General features: G+C 59.3%; 2 protein-coding genes across 9 annotated transcripts in view; one reads left to right on the top strand and one right to left on the bottom strand.

Moving 5' to 3' along the window:
• Positions 1-4,766, top strand: part of Tmprss6 (transmembrane serine protease 6) — a 29,942-nt gene extending 25,176 nt beyond the window's left edge. The window contains exons 14-18 of one of the 2 annotated variants that reach the window (XM_055603062.1): positions 777-893; positions 1,137-1,305; positions 2,238-2,509; positions 3,756-3,892; positions 4,071-4,766. In XM_055603062.1, the coding sequence (XP_055459037.1) occupies positions 777-893; positions 1,137-1,305; positions 2,238-2,509; positions 3,756-3,892; positions 4,071-4,229 (854 nt within the window). In that variant the 3' untranslated portion in view covers positions 4,230-4,766. Of the gene's footprint in view, positions 1-776; positions 894-1,082; positions 1,306-2,237; positions 2,510-3,755; positions 3,893-4,070 lie in introns of both variants that reach the window. The other variant, XM_055603061.1, reaches the window with a different exon arrangement.
• Positions 4,767-5,650: 884 nt separating this feature from the next.
• Kctd17 (potassium channel tetramerization domain containing 17) overlaps positions 5,651-10,850 on the bottom strand; it is a 10,514-nt gene continuing 5,314 nt past the window's right edge. For 2 of the 7 annotated variants that reach the window (XM_055603086.1, XM_055603087.1), the window contains exons 5-7: positions 9,249-9,374; positions 7,970-8,063; positions 7,310-7,806 (exon numbers count right to left, since the gene is read on the bottom strand). In XM_055603086.1, coding sequence (XP_055459061.1) covers positions 7,442-7,806; positions 7,970-8,063; positions 9,249-9,374 — 585 coding nt within the window. In that variant the 3' untranslated portion in view covers positions 7,310-7,441. Of the gene's footprint in view, positions 6,474-7,292; positions 7,807-7,969; positions 8,064-9,248; positions 9,375-10,850 lie in introns of those variants that run through there. The other 5 variants (XM_055603092.1, XM_055603089.1, XM_055603088.1 and 2 more) reach the window with 5 other exon arrangements.

Here is a 10,850-nt window from a genome sequence, read left to right as displayed (position 1 = left end):
CCATCCATCCATCCATCCATCCATCCATCCATCCATCCATCCATCCACTTACTTACTCATCATCCACCCTTCCATCTTTGCTCCTGAATCACGCTTCCCATCCTCCTTCTCACATAACCACTTGTCCATCCATCGAGCCACAGCCCTGGCAACCATCTGCCTGTGTAGCCAACTGTCTTTCTAGGAGTCCACTGTTCCATCCCATCTAGCCAGCCAGTCTGTCATCCAGCCACCCACCCATCCAACTGACAAACCAACCAACACTGGCAAGCTACCCAGGGATGGTCAGGGTGCAGTGAGGGAGGAGAAACCGGACAACAGTGATGCGGTGCCTGCCCTCAAGGGGTTAGTTACCCTCTTAGAGGGCAGGACAGGTGACCTGAAGCCTTTGAGACTTCATGTACAGTAGCGTGAGAAGGCTGGGGTCACGAAAAACTTTTTAGAGGAAGTATGCTTTTTGCTGGGCCTTTCAGAGAGTGGGATTGAAACAGACTGGAGGGGAGGAAGCAAAGAGACGAGTGGCAGGTGGCACTGCTCTTTGCAACAAAGAGCAGGGCGGGGGCTTTGACTGCTGGGAAAATGTGGCTCTGCTCTTGGGTCTCTCTAGTCTGATAGGAGAAGCACTGGTTTTGCCTCCAGGAACCCTTTGGTGTGACAGCCCCCTCCCCCCCCACTCCTTAGTCTCCTGGTGCCATTTTTCCGGGTCTCACTTTGAAAGGCTCCCTTGGGGCTCAGAGACCCACCTTTGGTGGCCTGCCCGGTCCCCTCCATCCCAGGAGTACCCTGTGGGACATTCACCTTCCAGTGTGAGGACCGCAGCTGTGTGAAGAAGCCCAACCCAGAGTGTGACGGGCAGTCGGACTGCAGCGATGGTTCAGATGAGCAGCACTGCGGTGAGCCTGCCCCGGGGTGGCTGGGCATGGAGACCAGGCCTCGGGGTGGGGCAGGAGCCCTCAGGGGGAAGCAGGAGGGGAGTTCCACCAGGAGTCTGTTCTGGCCTTTACCACCTTTTCCTGGCCTATCCCCCCCCCCACATCATCTCTCCATCACTTTCCTTTGTTTTTTGTCTCCATTTCTCACAGCCTTTCTTCCTCTCTTCTCTGTCCACCACCACCCCCGCCCTCTCCCAACCTCAGACTGTGGCCTCCAGGGCCCCTCCAGCCGCATTGTGGGTGGGGCCGTGTCCTCCGAGGGTGAGTGGCCATGGCAGGCCAGCCTCCAGATCCGGGGCCGACACATCTGTGGGGGGGCTCTCATCGCTGACCGCTGGGTCATGACAGCCGCCCACTGCTTCCAGGAGGACAGGTGAGGGGATGACGCAGGGCCTGGAGGCAGGCATAGGGTAGGCCACGGGAGGTACAGTGTATGCGAACTGTACTCAGACAGAGGAGAGGGTAGAGAAGAACCTCGGACTGGCCCCCATGACACGTGGGATCTGGTTTCACCCCAAACATGCTGTGTGTCACTAGGCTGGTTGTTCAGCCGTTTGTGCTCCTCTCTTGCTTTAAGTTGAGGTGACTGTCATTTACTCCTCCTCCTGCATGCTGGGGGCTATGCTGGACGTTAGGGAGATAGTGGAGGAGACAACTGTCCGAGCCAGGCACAAGGCATATCTTCTACCATAATCTGAATTGCGATGGGGTAGAGGGTTGGGCCAGGGAAGCTCTCAGGGGACATCTCACTGGCCCCCAAGCCTCTTTCCCTGGTGAGCTGAACTCTTTCTGGACCTAACCAGATCTGAGCCCCAAGTCCCTCAGGCCTCTCCCACAGAAGCCAGCCCTCAGCAACCTCTATTGGCTTCTGCGGGAACTGTTTGTCTTCTCCAGGCACACTCCGCTCTGCCCACCTGCCCTCTCACCTCTCCGCCAACTTCTTCCCCAAGGCCCTTGCCCACCCACCTTGCCGAGTCTGCAAAGTGGGCTCCAAACAGGGAAACTCTGCCCCAGAGCCTGGCACTGGGCTCTTCCGGTGTCTCCTTGGAACATGGAAGTTCAGAATGTACCCATTTCATAGATGATGGGATTGAGGCCCAGAGAAGGCCTTAGCTAGGGAGAAATGAGGTTGGGGGTGGGGCCTAGACATGTGCTCAGTTAGCACCGCACACCAGGCAGGGGCTTGAGAGAAGGGCAGAGAGACTGTGTAGAGGGAGACAGGAGCCTCCCACCCTCAGCAGGGTCCCCGGATGGAAGGGAGACCGAGCAGCTCAGCTCTGACTCCTCCCCCTGCCTCCCGCCCAGCATGGCCTCTCCCAGGCTGTGGACGGTGTTCCTGGGCAAGATGCGGCAGAACTCGCGCTGGCCAGGCGAGGTGTCCTTCAAGGTGAGTCGCCTGTTCCTGCACCCGTACCACGAGGAGGACAGCCACGACTACGACGTGGCCCTGCTGCAGCTGGACCACCCTGTGGTGTACTCGGCCACCGTGCGCCCCGTCTGCCTGCCTGCGCCCTCTCACTTCTTCGAGCCGGGCCAGCGTTGCTGGATCACAGGCTGGGGAGCCCTGCGTGAGGGTGGTGAGCAGGGGCAGGTGGTGGGAGCTGGGATAGGCTTGGAGGAGGGGGGGCCTGTCGGGGTGGCGTGAACTTTGGGGTGAGGGTGGGGGTCAGGTGGGGCTCCTCATTACTGCAGATTGCACTGAGGGGAAGATGTCATTTAAGCCACTCGGCTTGGGGGGGGGAGGGGTACTATGGACCCATTACGTCGATGAGAAGACTGAGGCTGAGTCCCTTAGTTACTGAAAGTCCACCCAGTCAAGAGAGCTGGATAGGAGCTCGGATCAAGGACTGGACCACGTTCTGGGGTCCCAAGAGTTTTCTGCTACTGCTGCTGATTCCTGGCCTTAACTGACAGGAGCTGCCGTCTCTGGAGGCTGCTCCTCAGTTCTGCAAACACAGGGTTGACTGGCTTACCAGTCTTGACTGCAACCCTGGCACCCGGAAGCAGGCGGCAGGTGTTCCGTGGTGCTCGGGATTAAAGGGCTTCACGTGTGCCAAGACATATGCTCCACCATCCAGCCACACCTCAACTTTGATGGAGATAGACTAAAAAGGGGGGACTCTGAGCCTCAGAAAGGTGACTCGGCCAAGATGATGGAGGCAAAGCAAGGGCTGCTCGCCCTGGTCCCTCACTCGGTGACACACATATGAGCACCTACTATGTGTCAAGCGCTGAGGCAGACAGGGGGCATGGAAATGAGAACGCTCTTGGGAGAGGTAGATGATGGTATGAGCCACCACATACAGGAACAGGAAACAGCCCGGGGAAGGTACCCACCCGGCATGGCCAGGAAGGGTCTACCTTGAGGCTGGAAAGTCTACTGAGTGGCTCCTGGGAACCAGGTGTTCGTGGTGAAGGCTCAGGGGCCAGGTGGAAAGAGCTGAGACTGTTCCCAGCCACCAGCTGGAGGGGGGCCAGGGCAGATGTGGCTAGGGGAAGGCCTTGGAGGACAGGCGGGCAAAGACCCGGGACAAGAACTGGACTGAACAGCAGGGACCACTAAGGAGTTATGAGCACAGCAGAGGCCTTGCACATCTGTTTGATAGCATCTCCCGGGGGCCACAACAGAACGCAGAGAGTCCGCCTGTACCTGAAAGCCCTTGAGAAGAATGAGGAAAGGGAAATGCTCTAATGGGCTTTTCAGGGCCTGTGGAGGCTCTTGTTAACGAGCCATGCAGGGGAGTCAGAGGTGACAGGGTAGAGTGGAAAGGGGACCAGCGCGGTGGGGAGCAGGTTTCTAGACCCTCCTTTCTGCTCCTGCAGGTCCCAGCAGCAGCACCCTTCAGAAGGTGGATGTGGAACTGGTCCCTCAGGACCTGTGCAGTGAGGCCTATCGCTACCAGGTGACCCCGCGCATGCTCTGTGCTGGCTACCGCAAGGGCAAGAAGGATGCCTGCCAGGTAACTGCCTATCTGTGGGGTGTGGGCTGAAAGGCATGCTCATGGCTGCAAGAGGCACATGGCCGACTCCTGAGGTCTGCTTCTTGCTATCCTGAGACCTTGGACCAGCGGTCACACGCGGGCGGCTGAAGGCAGAGCCTCACCCTGAGGCGGTCATGTCTCTCCACCTCTCTCTTAGGGCGACTCTGGAGGTCCACTGGTTTGCAGGGAGCCCAGTGGCCGCTGGTTCCTGGCAGGGTTGGTTAGCTGGGGCCTGGGCTGTGGCCGACCTAACTTCTTTGGCGTATACACTCGTGTCACCCATGTGATCAACTGGATCCGGCAGGTGCTAACCTGAGGGGCTGTTCTACAGGGCTGGACATGTTTCCGGCCCAAGCTCCTGTCCAGCCAGGGCACAAGTATTTTGGAGCAAATGATCCTGCTGAGGTCTGTTCCCCCCAAGGCCTACCCCCGTGAGAGCACAGAGAAGGAATGTCAGCTGTCGGCTGGGATGTCTCCTGAGATTCAGGGGCCAGCCTCGTCATGACTTCACCTCCAACCCTTTCTCATTTTGGTCATTTCCTCTCTCCCCCTCCTGCCAGTGTCTTGCGTGAGGTCTGGGGGCCATGACGCTGGCTCCCAGGTCTCAGCAGGAAAGTAAGATTCCTTCCCCTTGCAAAAGCCTCTTGGGGAGGGGCTCGGAGAATACATTCCAGGCCGGGAGCTCCAAGTACCTAGACAAAAGGTGCCTCCATCAAGGGGAACCCTCAGAGCCCTTGAGACTGCCAAGTGGGCCACACCGTAAGCCAAACCATGGGGCAGCCCCAGGGGCAGGTCCTCCCTGCCATTCACTGGAGGCCCACCGCCTGTTCTGAAAATAAACCGCTTCACCAAGCCCCGAGGCTGCTATCTGAGGGGCCCCTCACGTTCAGCGCCTGGCCAGTCGCAGAACAGACCTGCTCCTGGCCTAGCCTCCGATGACGTGTGCAGAGGCCCCTGCGGAGCTGAGGGAGCCACGGCAGGCTGGAAAACAGTGGCCTCACATTTTACAACCAGCACCCATGCCATGTTGTTGGGCCGGTTCGGGGGGGGGGGGGGGGCCGGGGGGGGGTTGAGGGGGGGGGCAGCCGGGGGGGGGGGGGGGGGGGGGGGGGGGGGGGGGGGGCTCGCGGAGGCAGTTGAAGGGAGATGAAGTCCAGGGAGGAGGGGACAGACTGCTGGAGCAAGCCAATGGGGATGGGCTGGAAATTTCACACACAGGGGCGCCCCCTGGAGGCAGTGGTGAAAAATGTCAAGTGCCTTGAGCTCCTCTGGAACTGACAACCCAGGCTCCTCCTCAGTGGTAGAAAAGGGGTGGGGGGGAGAGGCTGACCAGGAAGCAGTGGGAGACACTGAATCCTGCTAGGAAGGAGAAGGGCCTGGCAGCCTCTGGCGCCCCTGTGGGTAAGGCATGAAAGGGTCTCCCTTGGAATTCCTAGCCCTTGGGGGTTCTGCTAAAGTACAGGGGTCCCACCTATTCGCTATTAATCTTAAAACAGGTGAGGAGGGAGGACCACATCCGGGTGAGGTAGCCAGGTGTGCCCGCACTACTTAGGCTACAGTAGGACTGTAGGGCAGGTACCCTCAACTCTGACCCCTGGGTGCAGGATTTAGGCATAGCCTGACTTCTCCCCCCAGGACCCAGGAAACTGACAAAGAATAGCCCCGTTTCTTGGAGTGGCTCTACCTGGCCTGAATGTTAAGCCCTGTCCCCAGAGAAAGAGGGAGGCAGCCAGGCCAGCCTGTTTGTTCAGGTTTATTTCATAGTGGGTGGGACACAAGTGACAGATGTGTGCCCAACCTCAACCCAGGGGGTCAAGACACCAGGAGGGGCAGCTCAGCCCCTGTCACACCTGCCCCTCCCCCATCACAAGTTCCTGGGCAGCCTCACGATTTGCCAGTGCACTTTGCTGCCAAATACATAATGGCACAGGGGAGGGGCAGCCAAGGTGATACCAAGTCTGTCCCTTCCTTCCTGCATGGCTAAGTCCTAGCATTGTCCCCCACCAGTATCTGAGGGCACGGTGTCCCCTTTCCGGGACAGGCTGGAGTCCCTCCCCCCAGAAGGTCATGATTGCAGCCCACACACTTTGTGCTTCCGGGAACCCCGTGACCCTCCCTGATTCTCACAACAGCCCTGTGAGGTAGGTGGGAGTAGGGGTTGACCCTATAGTGCCATGGAGACTGAGGCTCAAGGGGGTGCTATGACTGGGCAGGTGGGAGTGTATCGGCCATGCAGCAGGGGGACCCAGGCGCAGGGACAAAAGGGCCTGGGAGATATGGGTGGGCGGCGCCACACTTTGGCCATGGCACGTGACTCTTGCCTGAAGACCCCAGGGCCCACCTCAGGCCTTCCAAAGTCCCAGAGGGCCCCAGGCCCAGGCCTGGAGGCAGGAGTCTCAGCCCGGCAGATGCAGGCAGCAGTGACAAGGGAGAGGGTAAGTCTTCCTCCTCGGGCCAGGGGCCCACCCCGTGGTACAAAAATAAAGGATTTCAGATCGGAACCCCAAGTCCCTGGAGGTGATCTGGGGGCTCACATCCGGGTGCCTCTGGCTTGTAATAGCTAGAAAATAAGAGAGGGGAGGGACAGAAGGAAGAGGAAAGGGGGTCAGAAAACCAGGGTGGGAAGGTGAGGACAGGGTGATGCCAGGACAGAAGAGTTGGGGGAGAGTGGGGGAGGGAGGGAGAGAGGGAGAGAGAAAGGCAAGTGAGTCCCAGGCTGGCTCTGGAGGAGGGGTGGGGCTGAGGCCCAAAGGAGGCGGAGTCAGAACCGAGGAGGGGAGAAGCTGACTTCTTGGGCTGCTGGCGGCAGCCTGTTGGTAGGACACGGATGGGAGCGGCAGATCACTGCTTTCCCAGCCCCAAAGGGGCCACCGAGAGCGGCTGCCTGCCCATCTTAGAATCTAGCTGTGGCCCAGAGAGAGGCAGTGACGTGCCCAAGGTCATTCAGGGAGATAAGGCTGACTGGCGGCTAAGGTCAACCAGTCAGAGAGCAGATTTCTGTCACATTATTGGCAGGCTCTTGCCAACTCACCAGCCAAGGGGCACCACATACGGCCTAGCCACCCGCTCCACAGAACTAGGGGACGAAGTACCCTCATGCAGTACTGCGGGAGCTTCTGGACATGCGGGATGGGGCGGAGGCAGCTCCCCTCCCCTCCCCAGCCTGGCTCCGGTGCCTTCTGATTACAGGCAGGGCAGCAGGCAGGAGAGTCTCCACCTCTGACTCGGTTCTCAGGGCCTCAACCCAAGGACCAGATAAATCGAGAAAGACTTTGGTGGGTGGAGAGAATCAGCCAAAAGCCCGGCTTGAGTCCAAGGACAAGATATGAGCACCCTCCTTTGCTTCCGCCCCTCCCTCCAGCTCTGCCAGGCTACAAACCAGGGGCGGCAGCTCTGGGGGCGGGCGCGGGGCCGAGGAGCTCTCACAGCAAGCTCAGGCTTGGGTCTGGGAGGGTGCGGACAGGGACCTGCAAGGAGGAAACGTGAGGAGGCAAGCGGGAAGAGTGGGGCCTGGGGCCAAGGCCAGCCTCAGAAGTGCTCTGCTGGGTTGGAGGACATAGAGTAGATGCGGCCACGCCCCTCCTCCCCAGGCCAGGAGGCAGAAGGGGCCTGAAGGGGCGAAGGAGGCGGCAGGCAGGATGTTTGGGGATGCAGGGCCAGGGGGCCCGGGGAGAGGGCACCAGAGACTGGGACTAGGGCAGCCCCAGGGTGGAGACGGGAGCAGGCGGAGAGGAAACCTGGGCAGGGGCAGAGAGGGAAGAGGCAGGGTGCAGATGAGATCCAGGAGGAAGAGGAGGTGGATGAAGATGAAGCAGGACCTCCAGCAGGAAGCGGAGGAGGAGGAGGCGGTGGTGGGAGGGAGAAAAGGTTAGCGGGATCCTGAGATGACAGGGCTGCAAGAGAAAGTGAGAGAGGGATGGTTATGGGCGAGGCGCCAGGCGCTGAGCTAACCCTGGTGGCCCTCCCCCGCAGTTCCCGGCGGCAGCTGCTCCAGCAGGGAGAGGGCGGGAGGCCCCGGCTGTCATTAGCAATCGTCCTCTTGGGGGCGGGCTGCACCTTTCTCCTGGGCATCCGCCTCCACCTGCACTTGGGACACCTCCACCTCCTCCACCTCCTGCCGCTGCCGCTCCTCCAGCTGCTCGTCCGTGCTCTGCGCACCAGCCGCCGACCAGGGAAGAGAGAGTGGAGACACTGACGAGGGGGCGGGGCTGCGGGCGGCTGTCCGCAGGGACCCCCGACCTCGGGACAGAGGGGTGGGAGAGGATGAAAGGGACCTCTGGGAGAGGGAGGGCTGCAGCCAAAGCAGCTGGTGGGTCTTCCCTAGCCCGGAGGGGATGCTCAGAGACCAGTCAGGCTGCTGCTATAAAGCCGGAAGACCGGAAGAGGAGCCACTGGGATTCTGGGAAAGCCTTACTTTGGGAGGATGGATCCAGAGCAGGAAGCCAAGGTTGTCCCAGGGCAGTCACCAGCCAGATCTAGATGCCAGCAACAGTGTCTGGCAGCCTGGGCCAGGTTGGTGACACAGGGAATCAGAGCAGCAGGGCGCCCTGCACTCTTACAGGGAGAAGCCACCGGCATGGGGGGAGGAGGGATGGCAAAGGGATTACAGCAGGGCCGGGTGTGGAACACACAGAGTGCCTAAGACTCCAGCGCATGGACACAGCTCCTGCCTTTCCAACCTGGACCATGCCTATTGTATGGTCCCTATTGCAGGGCCCTACTCAATTCCACCCCATGGGCTGGCTGTCAACTGTGCTCTTGGGAACGTGCTGCCTAGGCCAGAGCCCATGGGGCTCCTGATACCCTTCAAGCAGGCTACCTAAAAGGCACAGGGAAGGGTAGGACTGTGGGATATCCCCATCCTGACCTAGGCTGACACTAGATTGTCACTAGTTCTGGGAATTAAACTAGCAGATGGGAGCCAGGAGTGCCAGCCTGGGATCAGCAGAGCTCACGACCCACCTGTCCCTTCACGGGGAACGCAGCAAAAGATGTGAGAAGAGAGACTTGCCCAGAGTCATAGAGAGGAGCAAGGCACGCCCGGGCCCCTAATTCAGTGTGCTCTGCCTCGTGCCTCAACTCCTGCCCATGTGGCCCCTTTACAATGCCCCATGAATAACAGGCATCAAGCCCACTCTGTCTGTGCCCTTGCAATGATCCTCCTGACTGCTCCCCAGCCTGGGCCAAGGGTGTGAGCTGACTGGACTGTAGTGGCATGGGATGGATGGCATTGGCTGTGACCATGACCATGAGTGTTATGTGGGTGCAGCAGGAGGGAGGAGGAAGCAGCAGAGTGGGGGGAGGGGTGCCGTGTTCACCCAGGGCAGGGACTCACCTTGGTCTTACGGCTGGACTCTGAGCTCAGGCCGTGTGGGGAGCTGTGGAGCTCCTTGGACACCACACACAGGAACTCGGCCTGGTCCTCGCTGCCGTAGTTATAGGAGGAACCGATGTTCACCAGCTGGAGGGCGAGACACCAGGAAGAAAGGGATGAAGCGTGGGGTAGGTAGGGGGCAGGAGAGACACGGGGACTGGCCTGTGCAGGAAGCCCCTGGTCTTCCAGAGCCAGAGCATAGGAAGGCAGTGTCCTTGGTCCCCACCAGCACCTCTCCAGGCATGACCAGACCTGACCCAGAAAGAGAGGGTTATATCATCCTCACCCTACCCTACAGCCAGGTGCTACTTTTTGAAGCAAGTGAAGTCCGCTTCGCCCAGACATTGCTGCAGCAGCCCCCAAAACTAGGGTTGGCGGAGTAGAGCCCATGGGATATTCCTTTCATTCCCAGAAGAGGCAGCCAATTCCTGAGGCTATAGGGCCCAGGCTGCTGACCTGCTGGCTGAATCCTCTGAGAGGCCGAGCAACTGCTCAACACCCTCTCAGGTTCCGAGTGATCTCCTTTGCTCTAGTGTCCTGAAAGCCACACCTGTGCAGCCCTTCTGATAAAAAAAAAAAAAAAAAAAAAAAAATGCCCCGAGCTCTTGGGACCCACTCAGCAGGCAGTAGGGTCAGCTACTGGAGATGGAGAGCCTGCACTGGCAGGAGGCAGGCCAGAGACAAGCCAGGGAGCTCTCCGCTTCCTCCCTGGAGTCCTGCAGATTTACTCACACCATTTCTAGGTTTTCTGAGACAGGGCCTCAGACTCACTATGCAGTTGAAGGTGACCCTCACTTCCTGCCTCTGCCTCTTGAGTGCAGATGTGGCTACTGGAGTCCTGCCCCAAACTAGAACCTCTCGTCTCAGCTTCACAAAGGACTTGTGAAGGAGGTGCCATGAGCTCACATCCCAGCTTGCAGAGGCTGGGAGAAGAGCTGGCTTGCTTGAGCAGGAGGAGAGACAGAGGGCAGGGCTGGAAGATGAGGTGTCCTCCCTGTCCCAGCTGGCTGGTGGGTCTTCCTCCTAATGGCTCTCCTGGAAGGCTGGCCTTCTCCTCTCATTCCCATGTGGAAGAAAGTTGGTAGGCTAGGCGCACCGAGAATTAGCTCGGTTCTTCTCTTATTCTCAGGACAGACTGAACCTTGGGTCCCTTTGGGGGTTCTGTGCCTCCAGAAACCCAAGGGGCAGAGCAAGGCTATGTGGCAGATAACAAGAGTCTCCCGTGGTGACCCACATATGGCCTGGAGGCACAGCCGGTCACACAGCCTTGGGAAGACACCACCTGGGGCTTCCAGGAAAGGGGGATCCTTAGCACTGTGTCTGTCTGTCATGAGACCCTGTAGGGCATGCCTGGGGCAAGGCAGGGATTCTATTCAACTCTGGTTCTGGTTTCCTACACCTGAGTTGTCCCTGAGGGCCAGAGACTGGCTGCTGTCCAGATCCCCAGGGACTAGGATGCCCAGTGACAAGGGTTCTCTGCCTCACTCCTTCCTCCTTCTCAGTCCACCCAGCAGGCTCTTTCTTTCTTTCTTTCTTTCTTTCTTTCTTTCTTTCTTTCTTTCT

This window comes from Psammomys obesus, unplaced genomic scaffold (genome assembly GCF_907164565.1).
Source record: "Psammomys obesus unplaced genomic scaffold, mPsaObe1.curated_primary_1811, whole genome shotgun sequence".
Taxonomy (NCBI): Eukaryota; Metazoa; Chordata; class Mammalia; order Rodentia; family Muridae; genus Psammomys; species Psammomys obesus.
This window is presented reverse-complemented; position numbering and strand designations above follow the sequence as displayed.